Raw genomic sequence first — 18,310 nt, forward strand, 5'->3', positions numbered from 1 at the left:
GGGGGTAGCTTCTGCAAAGGTGATAGGGACTGATTGTTCAGAATTTCACTGCTGAGCTGTGATTCTTCATTTTCTCCAGGAGATGATAGATGCTCCCAAAAGACATACAATGAAACAAATACCAGCTTATTGACTAGGGAACATCTGCCCTCCAACTCACTAGTTCATCCACACCTGCATGCATGCATGCATCCATCCGTCCATTCAATCATTCTTCTTATCATCCAACATTACACAAACATTTGTTGGGTCTCTGTCAGGTAGCAGCACAGTGATGGGCACTAGGCATATAAACTAGAATGGGACCCAGGTCTTATCTTTAAGGAGTTCATGGTCTAGTTGTATACAAATAAGTAAATGAAAAAGGGTTTTAGAAAGTATTTAATTTCTCCATTCAATGTGAACTTACTGAGCACCAGCAGTGTGACAGGCACTGTGGTGGGCAGCTGTGACCCTGCCCTCCTGAGCTTACAGTCTAGTGACAGAAGCCAGGACAGGACTCCTGTCATCTGGAACATGCCTCCAAGGCAGCCTCACAGTAAGCAGGGCATACCAGCTCTTAACTGCCTCATCTAGAAGGGACAAGTCCTAGATGACAGGGACACCTCTCTTCTCACAGGCCTTTGGCTAGAATTTGTCACATGGCTAGGAAATGCTATGAAGAACACAAAGTATTTGGTGAGCACAGACTCTCCTGCAATGACCAGTGGCTTCTGCCACTTTGAGTTAAGCCAAACAGACTCTGCCTAGTAGATTTTGAATATTGAGGCAAATCATTCAAGAACAACAACAAAAAATGTTTGGAACCTTATTATTCCCATGGCAGTGTCTGGGGACAGTGTCCATTGGTTCTTGTGCCCCAGTTGCTCGGAGCTTCCTGAGTTTCTGATCCTTCCTAAGACTGCATGGTTTAACTTGTTAATTTCTCAAGGCACTCAGTTTCTTCTCCATAAACACATCTATTGTGAAGTTAGCAGGAATTGTTTTCTAGTGACTGAAACCAAAGAAGTTTAACATACACACTTCTCTAAACCATTTTTGGTACACTGAGTCTCAATGAGGAATGAAGATTTCTGGTGCTGCCTATGAGTCAAGCCTGCCCCTTCTCTGTTTCCATTTATGGCAATGGCTGTGTTCGATAGCATCGATGTTGCATTTTGTCTACTTTGTTTTATAACAATTAGTGAAACCAAAAAAAACCCCAAAGCACTCAGACCTGTAGTATGAGACAGAGATGGAAATCATTAGGCGAATTCAAAAGGACACCGTTTTTCCTTAAATGGATGCTCACTGAGCCAGAAAAACAGAAATAAGGAATATGTATGAAAATGTTGAAATTCCATCACTGAAGATGGAATCTAGAAGGCAAGGTATTTTCTAATTCTCTGGAAATGGCACCTGCTTTATAACATGCATGTATATTTTGTCCAACTTTGGGGGAAGCTTTTAACAAAGCGCATGTGGGCACTGTCAGCACTGACTGGGCAGTGGTCCTCCTTCTTCTGGCTTCTGGTGACCCTTTTCAGTATTTTGTTCACTTTAAAGCTGGGACAGTAGGTCACAATCAACCTTTTGGGCATTCTCCAGGCTGAGTCACTTCTTGGTAGTTGCCCTTGAGTTAGGAAACCATGAGGTCCACACAGTAGCGGTCAGTAGGGTCACTGCAGGAGTGTGCACTCCTTCCATTGTTTGGAATGGGACACCAAACAAACCCAGCTAGCAATACCCTTCTGGGGCTATGCGGGCACTTTCAAGTTTGGAGTCTTCAAAAGGCTTGGTGGTACTATCCTGAGATTCTGTTCTTGGGTTTTTTTGGTTTCTCTGTTTTGATTTTGTTTCTCCGTCCTTTTTTGTGTATGTGAGGGGGTAAGGGTATGGGTATGGGGCCTAGTTGTCCCAGGAGAGTCACATAGAGGCTTGCTTTTGGGGGGGGGGTCATTTTCTCTGGGTGCTAGTTAGCCTAGAGTGATGTGGCCAAAGAGATGTACATCACGCAGGTCATGTTCTCCCAGGATTTAGATAGAGACACTGTTCTCAATGTGGGGAGGGTCCAGGTAAGTGTAGGGCAGTGCCAGGCCCTGGTTCCGCTCCTGGATGCCCCTTGAGATCTGTGCCAGGTGGCTCTGGAAGGCAGCGATGCTCTGCTGTGGGGCCTCCTCTGTGAAGTGCTCATCTGGGTAGGTGCCCAGGGGCCTCTAGGGACAAATCATGAGGCTGGGTAAGGGGACTGTTAAGGTCTCACATGCCAGATTTCCTGTTCCTATCCTCTGAGCAGCTGACTTGCTTTAGCTCGCTCTGGCCCCAGCCCCTACCCTGGAGACCTGAAATAGCCTTTAACCGGACCTGATTCATGCTCCTCCCCTTAAACAGGTCTTCCCCAAGTGAAGATTATCTGCAGGGGAATAAAAGTTCAATTTGGAGTTTCAAAGGAACATAATTACCCCTTTGAGCTCAGGGGGACTCTCTGCATCATCTCATTTGGCCATTTTACCCGCACTGTGAAATTTCCAAGGCTCATGTGTCCCATTGGAAGGTCCAGTGGGTGAAGGGACCTGGCTATTTGATGGCAGGATCAGGTCTAGGCTAGGAGGGTAAACAACACATCCTCACTTATCCCAATTTGGCCTGGCCTGTGTCCCAGCCTTGTACTCACTCTATCTCCAGGCTCCTTGCTTAGCAACCAGAGGGCAATGATGACATCACATGTGGCATTGACTGGTGGGAGGGTGGCTATATAGCCCTCAGACCTTGCCTGGCCTTTGGAGGTGGGTGGTGGCAGCTGCATGGTGGGTGGCAGGTTAGGCATCCAAGCACAGAAGTCAAACTGAAGGCCAAGAGGGCTGAATGAGGCTAAGGAGCCAGGCTACCTCCACCTCCATCCACTAGCACTGACCTTTCCTCACCTGCCCGGCACTGACAGCAGCATGTTTGGCTGAGCAGGTGAATATCACCATGGTAACATACTGCACAAGGGCTTCTCGGGTCTCCAGTGAGGAGGGCACACCTGTGGGGAGATCTGGGCTGGGGACAGGGCCTGAGAACCAGGCTGCAGAGGCTGAGGGTGGAACCCAAGGGCTAAGGTTTCCATACCTGAGCTTTGCCGGCTTAGGAAGCCCTCGGAGAAAATCTCCCTCACCCAGGCTTGGAGCTCTCTATCATCTTGGACAGACATGTCACTTGGGTAGTAGATGTTGATTATTTCAGAGACAAAGCTGCAAGGTACACCCAGGCTCAGTCTCAGCCTCTCTGAGGAATGCCCCTGCCCAGCGCCATGAATGACTTGCCCTGCTCCTTGTCATGAGCCTCTCTGGGCCCTCCTGTCCTTTCTAGTCTGCCTGCCTCCCCCATAAGCCCTCAGATCCTCTGGGGACAGCCCCCTCACCGCTCCACTGCACTCCAGATCTGCATCCCATCATCCCGGTAGTAGTATCCTGGGATGTCTTCAACTCCTCGGTTCCGGATATCCTCAGGCAAACACAGGTCAGAATAGTTCAGCTGCTCCATGCTCCTCTGTATCAACTCAGAGAAGCCTCCAATGCCGAGGCCTGTGGACTGGGAGATAGGACTCCTGGGGACCAGATTCCTCACTCCAGAGCCTGAGATAGCACTGGCGTGGGGGATCCCAGATTCTACAAATTGAAGGAATGGCCCATGTACTGCCTCCCTTGGTACTCTTACCCTGTCCACCACCTGCCGGGGGGCAATGAGCAGCTCACGGGCGAGGGTGTTGATGTGCAGGGTATACCGTGTGTGCGGGATCAGCAGCTGTGCATGGCAGGCATGGCAGAGCTGGGAGAGGCCTGGGTCTTTCTGGCCCCAGACCTCCCAGAGGCACAAGCCCTGTAAATCACTAGTGAAGAGACAACAGGGACAGCCCAGGACAGGGGCAGTGCTTCATGTCCAATATGGGGCTGGGATCCACCAGCATCTTGTTCCATAACCCTGGGCTCGCTGCTTCCTCTCTCTGGGGAGCAGGTCATTTTGTCAATGAGGGGGCTGATTTGGATGAGCACTGTGAGGCTCGGGCATCTGTGATTTCCTAACCCTTGGGCAGACAAAACCCCATGGGAACCAAGGCCTATGGGCCCGGCAATGTGGAACCATCCCCTGGAGCTCGCTTCTGCGTGCTGGGCCCTGGGAGCTATGGATGGCTGGAAAAAATCAGCCAGGATTGAAGAGACAAAACAAGACCTGCATCCAGGACCCAGGAGACTGTCTAAGTCAGCATCTGACTGAGCAGTACCCCTCCACCCCCTACCTTGGGGAGTGGGGAGGATCCTGCCCTTCACAGAGCAGATGCCTCTCAGATCTGGGTGTGCCTCAAGTCTGTGCCATCTGAAGACTCAATCAGCAGGGCCTTGAGACACGCAAAACCTGACCTAGAGTGTGTGGTTCTCCCTCCCAGGGCTCCTCCATCACTAGAAACTGCAGAAAATACGTTGGTCCTTCAAAGCCACGTTCACACTTTAACATTTGCCAGATTCAGTTCTCTCCTCTCCTGGATCTGGGCTTCTGTGATGGTTCTCCTGTCTGGCCTCCCTTAAGAAGTGTGGTCTCTGGACCCAGGGGAAGGACCATCGCAAGGACTTGCAGACTTGGGCCCAGTTTGGGCCACCTTGCCAAGACACTGACCTTGAAGAGTGGATGGCAGTGGGGCAGCTGGCGCAGTGTAGCCAGGGTGAAGACCTCAGGCAGCAGGTGAGAGTACAGCAAGTGCGTGAGGGCCTCGTGGAAGGAGAACTCGGCATTGCGCACCCAGGTCTTAGCCAGCAGCCAGTCCCACTTGTCATCACTGGGTAGGAAGATGGGGCTATTGGGTCCAGGTGTCTGGCTGAGCTGATGGTGAGGCAGCGGGGGAGACAGGGAGCCATGAGTGTCTGCTACCTGTTCAGTCAACCCCAACCCTGCTCTGCCCCTAGCCAGCTGCAGACCTGGATGGCGAGGGGTAGCAGGGGCCCAGACCCTGGTCGCTGGTACAGCAGGGTCATTGGGGCTGCGGAGAACTGAGGCTTCCCATTAATGACATTGGTTTGGATGCCTGAGAGGATGCCATGATCCACCAAGAACAGTGAGCCCCTCTATAGGAGAAAGAAGGGGAATTGGGGCTGTCATTTGCTTTTCTAAAGGATAGGAGTATGGTAGAAGGGAGAGGAGTATGTTTGGGGAGAGGGTATGCTTGGCACACAGCATATAGCAGGTTCCTAACAAATGTGGTGTACCCCTCCCAAGGCACTTAGAAGGCCTGGACCCTTGTCCCCCTCACCTCCAGCTCAGCCTGTAGATTGGTTCCAGGGCCCAGTACTGGGGCCACCATGGCATCAGTGACTGGGAAGTTCTTTGGGAGGTAACGACAGCGGCGGATCAGAACAGGGTTAAGGCCATTCAGGAACTGGGAGGCAAAGAAGGCATCCTCCTTCCAGTGTTCATACACATACTCTGCAAGGGGTGGGAGATGTGGAGATTGGATTACCTCAGATCCCACAGGTCTCAGCCTGAGCTTCACAGTGGTTTTCTCCTGGGTCCATCATGGGCACCCTATACCCTTCTCCGGGTAACCTCCTTTGGCCCTTTGGCTTTAGTGCTTTCCCCAAACTGCACATCTTAGACCCCAGCCCACCTGTCCTTCTAGCTACCTGATATTCCCCCTGGGTGACTCGCCAGTCTCAAATACATGTCAGAGACCAAATGTGGGCTCCTCTTCCCAGTCAGGCCTCTCCCATTGTCTGGCTCCCTGGGGGAATGGCAACTTCATCTACCTAGTTGCCTGTAGCAGAGCCTGGGGACCTCTCTTGGCAGCTCCCCCCAAGCCTAAGTACCTCTTAGTCCATCGTCCACTCCACCAAGCCTCATGGCTAATCCTTCTGCTTCCACTCTCACCCCCAACAACCCACCCCAAGGGGCATACTGCCATGTCATTCCCCAGCTGGCAACCAGCCAACAGCCTCCTCCCACTGCACTGTGGAAAGCTCCCATTCTGTGTGGCCCACACAGTTCTGAACAATCTGGGCCCCCATGCCCCTCTCCTACTTCCTCCAGAGGTATCTGATCCTTTTGTCTTCAGGGCCTTCATATTCTCCGGCCCCTAAGCCTGAAACCCTCTCTGTCCCAGATCCCATCCTTGGCACTGCTAATGCCTGCTCACCTCTGAGGTCCAGCATTAGTCAGCTCCAGACTAGAGCACAAGCCCTTTTAAACATTCTCTGGAACTAGTAAGCATGTTTCACAATGGAAACAGGCCATTTCAGTCTAATTAATATCCACTGGCCTGCTCAGCTATAGGCCCTGTGAGTACACAAACTGTGTCCACAGCCCCTAACCCACTGCCTGATGTGTAGCTACTCAACAGATGTCTATTGGATTAGAAGGCACTGAGAGGTCAGAGAGCCCTCCATCCATATTCTCTTCTCTCTGTGTGGGGGAAAGTAAGGCTTGGGAAGGGACAGGGCTTGCCCAGTGTCACACAGTAAATTGGAGTTTTTTTCCCCTGAGACTCTTTGAAAGCCATGGATTGAGAGCCACAGCCCAAGCTCCTCACCAGCTGCTGGGGTCCTCTGGAAACTGAAGATTCTTTTCATCTCATGCAGACTCCTCCAGAGCCCCTTGCGGCCCAGCAGTCCCTTGATTCTCAGGTCTGCGAATCTGTAGAGGATGTGAGGGGTAGGAAGGGGTCCTGGAGACCACAGGAGACCTTCTCCTTCAGCCAGCCTTGTCCTTCCTGGGATCTTGAACCAGCTTCCAGGGCCTGAGGTAGTCACTTCCCCTAAGGTGGCCACTACCTATGGGAATCGGTGGTGGGCAGGAGGCTGTGTGCTGAGTTGGGCTGTGTGACCCATATCACTGAGGAGGGGGTAGCTGAGTAGGGGAGGGCAGGAGCAGGGGTCATAGGGCTTCTGAGGCCTGGGGGTAGGATAGGGCAGGCATCCTCACGCAGAGATTCCTTGTAGGTAAAAGTTAGTGTTCTTGACTGTGGAGTATTTGATGTTTAGGTCCAGGTCTTTGACAGTCATCTCATTAAGACAGTGAGGCCATCCTGGGATGTAAGTCTTCCAGCTGGTGGGTGGAGCAGGCAGGTGGTCAGCAAGAGGCCACAGGGAGCCCCTGGACTAGGGCAGAGGGAGTGGCAGGCTCTTTGGAGTCCTTGGTCAGAGCCAGCCCCTTCTTTGACCAAGAGCCTTCTTGGAATCTGCCCTTCCCCTCCATCAACAGGTTGCATGGGAGCTGCCATGTTCACATAGTGAGAACTTCTCCCTGGTCACAAGTGGGCTGAACACCTGACTAGAGCTGGGTCAATTAGAGTCCTTCCCAAGGAATTTGAGATGGTCTGAGCTAAACTGGTGGTCTCTCTCAGGATATCTAGATTATAGCATATAAACAGAGACTTAACTATGGCCCCTTCCTGTACTTCTATAAGTACCTCTGGGTCTTGCTGACAAACTGCTCTTTTTTCTGTCTACTAGATGGTGTTGGCTCTTGTTCTTGCAACTATAAAATTCCTGACTAACACAGAGACACATCTTGTAGAGGAGAGATTGTCCTGAGACAGGGGCTGCATGGAAGATTTTAGTTCCCTTTGGTAGGCATATCTCATGGAAGGGAACTTAAGCCTCCATAGCAGTTTACTCTGCCCTGGCCTAAGGCATCTCTAAATCCTACTATCAAACAAGTAACACAGACCTTCTTTGGATGAAATGGTAAAATCATGTCCCTGCTAATTGAGGGCCCTCTGTCAGTACTTTCCTTACTCATTCATTCTTTGGTTCATTTAACAATTACTTTTGGATTTAAAGTTTAACTTTAAGGTGCAATTTGCAATTAACATATGCTGCCACCAGGTGGTGGCGAAACTCTGTTTCTTAGACTTCAATGTGGGTACCGAGGGATATTGGTAAAATGCATTCTGATTTCTAAAAGTCCCATGTAAGGACGACACCAGCAAAGGTAAGGCATTTAGGGCAGCAGTTTCCAAAATTTAATGGGTGCCAGAGTCATGGGGAAGGCTTGTTAAAACAAAAATTGCCACTTCCCACACTCTGAGAGGGTCTGAGAATCTGCATTTCCAACAAGTTCCCAGGTAATGCAGATGCTGCTCCTTCCAGGAGGACTCTTTGCTAGGAGAGGTGGAGGCAGGAACTTTAGTCTATTCAATGGCCAGAGACACCCAAGCTGCCCCTCATCTCTTGGGCACCTCCTCCCCCCAACAGTAGCCCCTCCTCACTGGTACATATCCTGACGGGCCTTCAGCTCCTCCTGGCGCTGTTGCTGGAACACCGGGTGGTGGTCTGCCCAGGAGACCTTTGCTGTGGGAGGAAGGGAACAGGTGGCAGGGGACCCTCCCCATTTATGGCCCCAGCCACTCTCCCCTCTACAAATACCATCCCCTATCCCCCCACCCTACACATAAGTACAGTTTCTCCCACATCAGGCTGCCACCTTCGCCTCCCGATGGCGCCACCAGCCCCAGTCTCTGTCCGCTGGTTGCGCAGTGGCCATACCCGGCTCACCTCTCCATTCCACTCGCCCTTCCTCCATCCCACTCCGCCTCTCACGCCCCACGTGCAGCCCCAGACGGCCCCCTGCCCCTCACCTGCCCCCTCCCGCAGCACCAGGCTTCTCGTCCCCTCCAGCCATTGGTAGCAGGGGAAGCGGAGCAGCGGGGCGCCCTGCGGCAGCGCAAGCTGGAACCAGCGACAGAACCAGGCATCCGGGACCAGGTGCCCTAAGAGGCCGCGCGATGCCGGGGGTGCCTTGTGCACGCGCAGCAGCAGCACCTGGCCCACGTCCTGAGGGAGCGTCACCTTGAAGTCTTCCTCCTGGGGTGATGAGGATAGGTATGAGGAGGCCCATCCTTTCTGCCCCCAACTCCCCCTTTGCCCCTCGCCCACACACTCACAGCGCCCGCAGAGAACTCCTTGCCAAAATGGTCCAAGGGCAGTGGGGGACTCTCTCCCCGGGTCCCCACGATGGTGACAGACACTTTGTCCCAAGTACCAGCTCTGCAGGCCTCCCCAGTGGACACCGTCACCCTGAACTCCGCCATGGTGCCAGCCTGAGTCTGGCTGTCTACTGAGAGCCAGGCTGCTGAGCAGGATGCCGCACCCTCAGGACACGCCCCGCCTCGCCCCGCCCCGGCCTGGCTCCATTCAGGCAAAGCTGATTATTAGCATTGCCGCCAGGACCACTGGGGCCCCATCTCCACCCCCCAAAGCCTGCAAGATTCTGGGCGGAGCGGGGGTGGTGGTGGCGGTGGTGGTAGTGACAAGGGGCTGGGATGCGGAAGTAGGGACAGGGAGGACTGGAAGTCCTGAAGTTTGGGGAACAGCATCTTTCAGTGGTGGTGCCAGGCCAGAAAATAGAGTTGGGACCTAGCTATAATGGAGGCTCATTTGCACCCCACCCCCTGTTTAGTTGCTTGCCTTCTTGACCTATGCAGAACCACCTCCACTCTTCCCACAATGTTGCTAGGACTATCTCCATTATTTAATTTCTTTCCACTAATTTTCAGAACCAACTCTGTGCCAGGCCCTATGTTAGATACTCTGACTGTAGGCCCAGAAAAGACCCAGTGTTTGCCCTGATGGAGATTAAACATCGGTGTCAGAGAAAATAAATAAAAACAAACACATAATATAACTGTAGATGATGAGTGCTATAAAGGAAATAAAACAGGTTGATATTAGGGAGTGAGAAGTAGAGGTAGGAAAAACCCCGTAGGCTCAGAGGAGGTGACATGTGAGCTGAGATCCGATAAAGAATTCATCTGGGGCAGAGAGTTTTGTGCAGAAGGAACTGTCCCTGCAAAGACCTGAAGTTAAGAAGAGCTTAGTTTGGGCTGCACCTGTGGCTCAGTATGTAGGGCACTGGCCTCATATACTGAGGGTGGCGGGTTTGAACCTAGCCCTGGCCAAACTGCAACAAAAAAAATAGCCGGGTGTTGTGGTGGGCACCTGTAGTCTCAGCTACTCGGAAGGCTGAGGCAAGAGAATCGCCTAAGCCCAGGAGTTGGAGGTTGCTGTGAGCTGTGATGCCATGACACTCTACTAAGGGTGATTAAGTGAGACTCTGTCTCTAAAAAAAAAAAAAAAGAAGAAGAGCTTAGTTTTTGTTTTTTTTTTTGAGACAGAGCCTCAAGCTGTCCCCCCTGGGTAGAGTGCTGTGGCATTACAGCTCAAAGCAACCTCCAACTCCTGGGCTCAAGTGAGTCTCCTGCCTCAGCCTCCCAAGTAGCTGGGACCACAGGCGCCCGCCACAACGCCTGGCTATTTTTTGGTTGCAGCCGTCATTGTTGTTTGGCGGGTCCGGGCTGGGGATTCAAACCCGCCACCTTAGGTGTACGTGGCTGGCGCCTTAGCTGGTTGAGCTATAGGCGCCGAGCCAAGAGCTTAGTTTGTTAAAGGAGGAAAGGTGAGAGTGAGGGAATGAGAGAGAGAGAGATGTCAGGGGAAGTTATGGATTTTAGATTTGAGGAAATAACAGACTTGAGGTTTCCAGCCTGGAAATGCTAAGTTTGAGATGCCCATTAGACAAGCAAGTGAAGAAACTACACCTCAGCACCGAGCTCAGAGAAGGAGGGAGTCAGCAGCACATAGGTGTGTCTAAGCCACAGGCTGGTGGAGATCATTAAGCAGAGAACATGCTGTAGGCGGAGAAGAGAAGGGAGAGCCAGCTGTGGCCCAAGGCCCTCTGATATTTGGAAGTTGCGCAAAGGACATAGAAGCAGTGAAGATCAGTCAGTGAAGCAGGAGGAGAACCAGGAGAGGGCATTTCAGGAAAGCCCAGAAAACATAGGCCAATTGTGTCACCTGTTGCAAAGAGGCTGAACAAGAGGGAGACAGAAATCACTGGATCTCCCAACAAGGAGATCTTTGAGTTTGTGCTGCTCACTGACGAGTTTGATTGAGGAGATCAACCCACTTCTTTTTTTTTCTTTTTGAGACAGTCTCACTTTGTCACCCTTGGTAGAGTGCCATCGTGTCATAGCTCACAGCCGCCTCAAATTCTTGGGTTCAAGCAATTCTCTTGCCTCAGCCTCCTGAGTAGCTGAGACTACAGGTGCCCGCCACAATGTCTGCTATTTTTAGAGATGGGATTTCACTCTGGCTCAGGCTGTCTCAAACCTGTGAAGTCAGGCAATCCACCCACCTTGGCCTCCCAGGGTGCTAGGATTACAGGCATGAGCCACCTTGCCTGGCCTGACCAACCCACTTCTATGTGACCGCACACAGCAGAATCCCCATCTGTCACTCTGGCAACCTTGCCTACAGCAGTTTGTGGTGTGATGGGGTGGGGAGGTGGAAGCCAGATTAGAGAATGACTGGGGATAGAATTCCAGGTAAACATGCACACACACCTTCATCTCTGAGGGACATCTTTGAGGGATGAGCAAGTGGGGACAGGAAGGACTGTAGCAGGGGAAGTAGAGCAGCCCGGTGCCCTGTGGCAGCATGAGCTAGAAGTGGACATCTTTTCTTTATCTCCTGAAACCTCACCAGCCTTAAAGCATAACCCTACAAGGACAAGAAAATGAGTATGGAGATGACAGCAACTGATTCGACAAGACAGGAGAATAGTGAAAGTCTAGATGTAGGTCAGTTCCCACTTCAAAACCCCCAAAGTCATAGGAATTAGGAAAGAGATGCTTCTGAGTGTGGGGCACAGGTGACACTGAAAACAGGATACCATCTGATGAAAGCTCATTAAGTACAGTTAGGCATCCTCCCGTACACTTCTGCACCTCACACAAGCAGCAGGAGAGGATTCCTCCCCAACCTCACAGCCAGCGTGAAATTTATTTTCTAGAGAAATTGAACTAGAGGGAGTCTAGACTTGGGGATACCAGCTAGAGCTAGGGATGGACACCAAACTTAACATAAGAGGGTGACAGTGCATATTGAGTAGGGGGAGCCCTGACCAGACTGCCCCTGACTTATGCTGTCTGTGCCAGAAATTTCACATACTGTTCCTGGGCAGTGAAATGGTCAGCCGGCCAGTTGTACGCTGTCCACACTGGGTCTCCCACAGACAGCCCCATGGCCTTGTTGTAGTTCTTCTCATCCACTGTGAAGCGGTGATAGACTCCCACGGGGAGCGTTATCACATCCCCTTTCTCCATGTAGATTTGGATCCATTTGTCCAGTTGGCATCTCATACATTTAAGTATCCGCCGCCGTCCAGGATGTAGCAGATCTTATCATCCAAGTGTAAGTGCTCCTCGTAAAACATCTTAATCTTTTCTTCAGAGTTCAGCAGTTTACTTTGGTTATGGTTATTTTGTCCATCCAGGAGTAGTTTCTCTATGAATCTTTTCTAATTCTGGATCATTTTCAGATTTGTCAGCATCCAGCTCTCTCTACTGCCCTATGCTCTTCCTTTTTTTGAGTCTCACTATGTCACCCTTGGTAGAGTGCTGTGGCCTCATTGCTCACAGCAACCTCAAACTCTTGGGCTCAAGCGATTCTCTTGCCTCAGCCTCCCAAGTAGCTGAGACTAACAGGCGCCCCCCACAATGCCGGCTATTTTTATTTATTTATTTATTGCAGTTTTTTTTGGCCAGGGCTGGGTTTGAACCCGCCACCTCCAGTATATGGGGCCGGTGCCCTACTCCTTTGAGCCACAGGTGCCACCCGAGTATTTTTATTTTTTTAGAGACAAGGCCTTCCTCTGGCTCAGCCTGATCTAGAACCTCCCCTGCTTTCATAATTTCACAATGATGTGCCATGGTGTAGTCTATTTTTATAAACTGTGCAGTGCTCTCAGGGGGCCTTTATAATCTTTTTTTTTTTTTTTTTGAGACAGAGTCTCACTATGTCACCCTCAGTAGAATGCTGTAGAGTCACAGCTCACAGCAACCTCTAACTCTTGGGCTTAAGTGATTCTCTTGCCTCAGCCTCCCAAGTAGCTGGGACTACAGGTGCCCACCACAATGCCAGGCTATTTTCTTGTTGCAGTTGTCATTGTTGTTTAGCTGGTTCAGGCTGGGCTTAGACCTGCCAGCCTCAGTGCATACGGCTGGCACAGTAACCACTGTGCTACTGACACCAACCTTTTATAATCTTAAGATTTCACGTCCCTCAGTATTTAGAAGATGTCTTGAATTATTTCATTGATGATTTTCTTCTCTTCATCTTATCTAATATCTCTTTTTTGAACTCCTATCATTCAGATGTTAGATCTCTTGATCTGGTTCTCCATTTTCCATGTTTTTTTTTTAAATTGTTTCAGTTTCATTAAGGGTACAAAGAATTAGGTTACACTGTTAGCATTTGTTAGGTAAAGTCCCTCTTATGATTGGGTCCCACCCCCAAGAGGTGTACCTTACACAGAAACCTCCACCCTCACCCCCTGCCTCCCTCCCCTCCCAACTCCCTCATTCCCCCACCCTTCACAAAAACTCATGTGAGTTTTTGTCTTTTGTGGGTATTAGATCATCTATTGGCTTCATATTAGAATTGAGGACATTGGATTCTTGTTTCTCCATTCTTGTGACATTTTACTAAGAAGAATGTATTTTCACCCTATCCAGGTTAATGCAAAAGAGGTAAATTCTCCATCTTTTTTAATGGCTGAATAGTATTCCATGGCATACGTATACCACAGCTTGTTAATCCATTCCTGGGTTGGTGGGCATTTAGGTTGTTTTCACATTTTGGCGATTGCAAATTGAGCTGTGATAAACAGTCTAATGCAAATGTCTTTATGATAAAATGATTTTTTTTCTTCTGGGTAGATGCTTAGCATGGAATTTCAGGATCAAATGCGAGACCTAACTTGAGTTCTTTAAGGATTCTCCATATTTCCTTCCAAAAAGTTGTCTTAGTCCGCAGTCTTACCATTTCCATTCTCTATTTCCTGGCTTTCCATTTTATTTTCTTTCTCGTTTTCTATCACTTGCCTTTTGCTGTTTTCTAGTAGATTTCCTAAACTGTCTCTTCCAATATTTCTATTGAGTTATTTTTACTTTTCCTACCCTATTTTTAATTTCAATAGCTCTTTTTCTTCTGTGTATATATTTTGTTGTGTTTTGTTTTAAATTTCTTTTTAGTTTTTTAGAGATGGGGCCTCACTCTTGCTCAGGCTGGTCTTGAACTCCTGAGCTCAAGCAATCCTCCCATCTCCACCTCCCAGAATGCTGGAATTAAAGGAGTGAGCCACCTTGCCTGGCTGTGTATATATTTTGAATAATATCCTATTCATGTTTCACAGTTTCAGTAGTTTCTCTTCTTTGAGGATGTAGTGATAGGGTGTTTGGATTTTTGTTTGTGGTATTTATGATAATGCTTATTTCAGTAATCTATTGCTGCAGAATAAACTGTTCCAAATTATAATAGTTTAAAATATCAAGAATTGTTTATTAACTGATAATTTTGCAATTTGGCCAGAGCTCCCTATAGTGTCAGCTGAGGTCCCTCATAGAGCTACATTCTCCTAGGAGATAGGCTGGCTTTGGAATATCCAAGAATGGCCCCACGCACACATCTGGAATGGCTGGTGGCTGGATCTCTCTCTCTCCACGTGGCCTCTTGTCACTGACACTCCATATGTCTGAGCATCACTACACGGTGCCTGGATCCCCAGAGGCCTCTCACAGACCAGGCAGGAGCTGGTATAATATCACTTTTGATGTGTTTTATTTGTTAAAATAAGCCACAGGCCGCAGGTCAGAGTCCTGGTTTTTGTGGAAGTCCTGGTCCCTCCCCTCCCTATGTGAGAGGGGAAATGGACTCAACCTCCTGACAGAAAGATATGTTTAATTTAGCACAACACCATTAAAAATAATCCCTTTACTGCCTTTTTTTAATTTTAGAGCCAGAGTCTCTCTTTATCGCCCTTGGTAGAGTGATATGACATCACAGCTCACAGCAACTTCCAACTCCGGGGCTTAGGCAACTCTCTTGCCTCAGCTTCCCGAGTAGCTGGGACTACAGGCGCCTGCCACAACACCTGGCTATTTTTTGTAGCAGTTTGGCCAGGCCGGGTTTGAACCCGCCACCTTGGTATATGGGGCCTGCACTCCCTTTACTGCCGTTTGAATGGGGCTTGGGGAGGGAGCAATGGTCGCTGTTTTTGTAAAATCTGCCCGTTTTATCCAGAATACCTGTCATATTTCTCCACCTCTAATTCCCCACCGGTTCCATCCATAGACCAATTCTATTACTTTTTATTGTTTTCTACACACTTCTGCTAAAGCAAGGACTACCTTGAAAGAAGTAAAAGTTAAGTTCTCTTAGCTGGATTTTGTGGAATGCCATAGATAGGGCTAAGAAAAAAGAGATGAGCTCTTGTTAAATGTTTTCATTCATTTTTATTTCATTTTTTCACATCCGTCTTAGCTCTCTCTCTTTTCTGACTTACAAAATTATAAAAAGAAGTAGTGAATAAAAGACAAGGGAGTAGAAACAGTGAGGGTAGAATATGCTTTTTTTTTTCTTTCTTAAAACAGAATCTCATTTTGTTGCCCCAGCCTAGAGTGCCCTGGCATCATAGCTCATAGTAACTTGAACTCCTGGGCTCAAGGGATCCTCTTGCCTCATCCTCCTAAGTAGCTGAAACTACAGGTGCCTACCACAACACCTGGCTAGTTTTTCTTTCTTTCTTTTTTTTTGGCTGGGCTGGGTTTGAACCCACCACCTCCGGCGTATGTGGCCAGTGCCCTATTCCTTTGAACCACAGGCGCCTCCCTAGTTTCTCTATTTTTAGTAGAAACGAAATTTCACTCTTGTTCAGGCTGATCTCAAATTCCTGTGCTCAAGGTATCCACCTTCCTCGGTGCACACTGAGAACCACACCCTGGGAGTATATTGATGTGTTCTTGGAAACGAGGGAGTTGGTAAAGTGAAAAAGGCAGTACCCAGAGCCCAAGTAGGGACACTGGCAATAAGTAGGATTTAACAAGTTCAAGGAGCACAAAATTCTAATTGGAACTGACTTTTGCAATACAGTTGGCTATCAAACCAAACTATCAGGCTGCGTGACAGATACAGTTACCCACCCTGATATCCATCCTGCTTTCTACTTTATTATCAAACCAAGATTTTGTTCAGGGAAGGAAGGTGGCATGTTTGGTCAAAACCAAGTGTGACAATTCTATTCTCTGTCTCCTCCTTGTGTTTACAAATACAGCTGCCCTAGAGATGGGCAAGGGCTTGATGTTTTTCTGTCTCTTCTCTCTGCCTTCTGTGGCATTGGCTCCAATCCTACTCTCTTTCTTTTTTTGACTGCTATTCTGGAGGCATTTCCAGATCTCACATCCTCACACCACACCAATCCGGAGAAGAGACGGAGGTTTTTTCTGACAGCACCTGTGGAAGAGTGTTGAGATTTTTCTTTTCCCAAACCCTGGTGAATGTCTTCCCCTCTTGTCATTTTTCACTGGTCTACGTGGGTTACATCACGATCCCTGAACTGACAATGTGGCCGGGTTCATGGAGTACACTGGGTGGCTTATGCCAATGACAGTGTATCCCTGGAACTGGAGAGGGGACCAGTCCCACTGGGATCACATGGCTGAGAATAGGAACGGGCGGTTTCTAGGAAATGTGAGGGGCTTGTGTCAAGAGGAGGGGAAACAAATGCCAGTCAGCCAACCACTCTCACAGCAGAGCAGGGGGACACTCAAACAGCTCAGGCAGCATCTGCCCAGACAGGAGGCTAGGGCAGATGGGTACGGTTGCAGAAGGGCTTGTAGGCCGGGGGTGGAGGGTTATGTGAGAGCTCCTTCTTGGTTATTTCACTTTGTCATTGAAACATGGGCAAAGTCATTCTTTTGCTGAGAGGGATCTGGGAACTTTCCTGGGTTAGGTCCCATGCTGCCTGCTGGGGACAAAAGGATAAACAGGACAAAGCCCTTGCTCCCCAGCAGCTGCTGATTTGATGGGAAAAACCACAGCACAAAGGAATATAAAGGAAGATGTGTGGATGGCAGGATCCATTTCCCTTACTCTGGTAATAATATTCCCATTTATTTTCCTTCCTTCCTTCTTTCTTTCTTTCTTTTTTCCCTTCCTTCCTTTCTTTCTTTTTTTTTGACAGAATCTCACTCTGTCACCTTGGGTAGAGTGCTGTGGTATCTTAGCTCACAGCAACTTCTAACTCTTGGGCTCAAGTGAGTCTCTTGCCTCAGCCTCCCAAGTAGCTGGGATCACAGGGACCTGCTATGATACCTGGCTATTTTTTAGAGATAGGTCTCGTTCTTGCTCAGGCTGGTCTCAAACTCCTGAGCTTAAGCAATTTACCTGCCTTACCTCCCAGAGTGCTAGGATTACATGTGTGAGCCACCATGCCTGGCCTCCCATTTTCATCTACAGAAGAACCCCTTCCCCATCCCCAGCCCACATGGTTACAGTGGAGCTGACTTCAACCTCCAGGTCCAGGAGTAGGCCCATGATCAATCAGTTCTGCCCAAAGTGGACAGTCCACTAAGAACCAGCACTGGGATCTTTTTGTTGTTAGAATTATTTTTTTAAAGGCTTTCATTTCTTAGCTGTTGCTAAGTTGTAAAAAATAAGCAAGCCTTGAAGCTGTTGCTGGCTATTTCTGTTACCATTCCAAGAGAGCCCACCTGAGAATGAAGAACCACAGGGGATAGCATAGCTGAGGAGTACAAAGAGATAACACATGTAAGCACTTGGATGCATCCATGCCTGAAGCAGGTCTACATCTGGTCTTTTAACATTACATAAAACAAATGTTTCCTTTAAAAGAATATCGAGTTCGAAGGCTGAGGCGAATTGACTGCTTGAGCTTAGGAATTCAAAGCCAGTCTGAGCAAGAACATGCCTCATCTCTACTAAAAATAGAAAAACTAGCTGGGCATTGTGGTGGGCACCTATAGTCCCAGTTACTTGGAAGGCTGAGGCAAGAGGATTGTTCAAGCCCAAGAGTTTGAGGTTGCTGTGAGCTATGATACCACAGCACTCTACCCAGGGTGACAGAGTGAGACACTATCTCAGAAATAATAATAATTAAAAAATAGAGTGCTCGCTTCGGCAGCACATATACTAAAATTGGAACGATACAGAGAAGATTAGCATGGCCCCTGCGCAAGGATGACACGCAAATTCGTGAAGCGTTCCATATTTTTAAAAAAAATAAAAAAAAAAATAGAATGAAAGAAGAAAGAAAAGAAAAAGAAAATTGAGGGCCAGAGCGGTGGCTCACTCCTGTAATCCTAGCACTCTGAGAGGCAGAGGTGGGAGGATCCCTTGAGCTAAGGAATTTAAGACCAGCCTAAGCTGGCTCAGCGCCTATAGCTCAACCGGCTAAGGCGCCAGCCACGTACACCTAGGGTGGTGGGTTCGAATCCTCAGCCCGGACC

The 18,310-nt window shown here is 49.0% G+C and overlaps 1 protein-coding gene and 1 non-coding gene across 5 annotated transcripts; one reads left to right on the forward strand and one right to left on the reverse strand.

The window, feature by feature from the left end:
- Positions 1-1,733: 1,733 nt before the first annotated feature.
- Positions 1,734-9,104, reverse strand: ALOX15B (arachidonate 15-lipoxygenase, type B). 4 transcript variants are annotated; one of them, XM_003791121.1, is made up of 14 exons: positions 8,891-9,104; positions 8,585-8,810; positions 8,216-8,297; positions 6,928-7,050; positions 6,536-6,639; positions 5,264-5,436; positions 4,932-5,078; positions 4,633-4,836; positions 3,679-3,765; positions 3,383-3,552; positions 3,091-3,176; positions 2,904-3,004; positions 2,654-2,824; positions 1,734-2,195 (listed from the first exon to the last, which is right to left on the reverse strand). In XM_003791121.1, exons 1-14 carry the CDS (start codon positions 9,035-9,037, stop codon positions 2,016-2,018), a joined length of 2,001 nt encoding a protein of 666 aa, XP_003791169.1. In that variant the 5' UTR covers positions 9,038-9,104; the 3' UTR covers positions 1,734-2,015. The 4 variants fall into 4 exon arrangements, with proteins under 4 accessions (XP_003791169.1, XP_003791168.1, XP_003791170.1 ...); XM_003791120.2 differs by having other exon boundaries at positions 1,880-2,195; positions 3,091-3,212; XM_003791122.3 differs by lacking the exon at positions 3,679-3,765 and having other exon boundaries at positions 1,880-2,195; positions 3,091-3,212; positions 8,891-9,037.
- An 8,865-nt stretch (positions 9,105-17,969) lies between these two features.
- On the forward strand, positions 17,970-18,076 carry LOC111725689. Its single transcript, XR_002773701.1, has one exon. It is a non-coding gene; the product is annotated as a U6 spliceosomal RNA (small nuclear RNA).
- Positions 18,077-18,310: the final 234 nt, after the last annotated feature.

The sequence above is a fragment of the Otolemur garnettii genome, unplaced genomic scaffold, assembly GCF_000181295.1.
Source record: "Otolemur garnettii isolate 467f Iridium unplaced genomic scaffold, OtoGar3 scaffold00046, whole genome shotgun sequence".
In the NCBI taxonomy this organism is placed as follows: domain Eukaryota; kingdom Metazoa; phylum Chordata; class Mammalia; order Primates; family Galagidae; genus Otolemur; species Otolemur garnettii.

Bases quoted from the DNA above. Each gene is read 5' to 3' on its own strand.
- ALOX15B (XM_003791120.2), bottom strand. From the start codon at position 9,037: ATGGCGGAGTTCAGGGTGACGGTGTCCACTGGGGAGGCCTGCAGAGCT. The intron at 7,051-8,215 runs GTGAGGAGGGGC...TCCACCCACCAG, and splicing joins GCCCGTCAGGATATGTACCA to CTGGAAGACTTACATCCCAG. The intron at 5,437-6,535 runs GTGAGGAGCTTG...CACCCCTTGCAG, and splicing joins CCAGAGGACCCCAGCAGCTG to AGTATGTGTATGAACACTGG.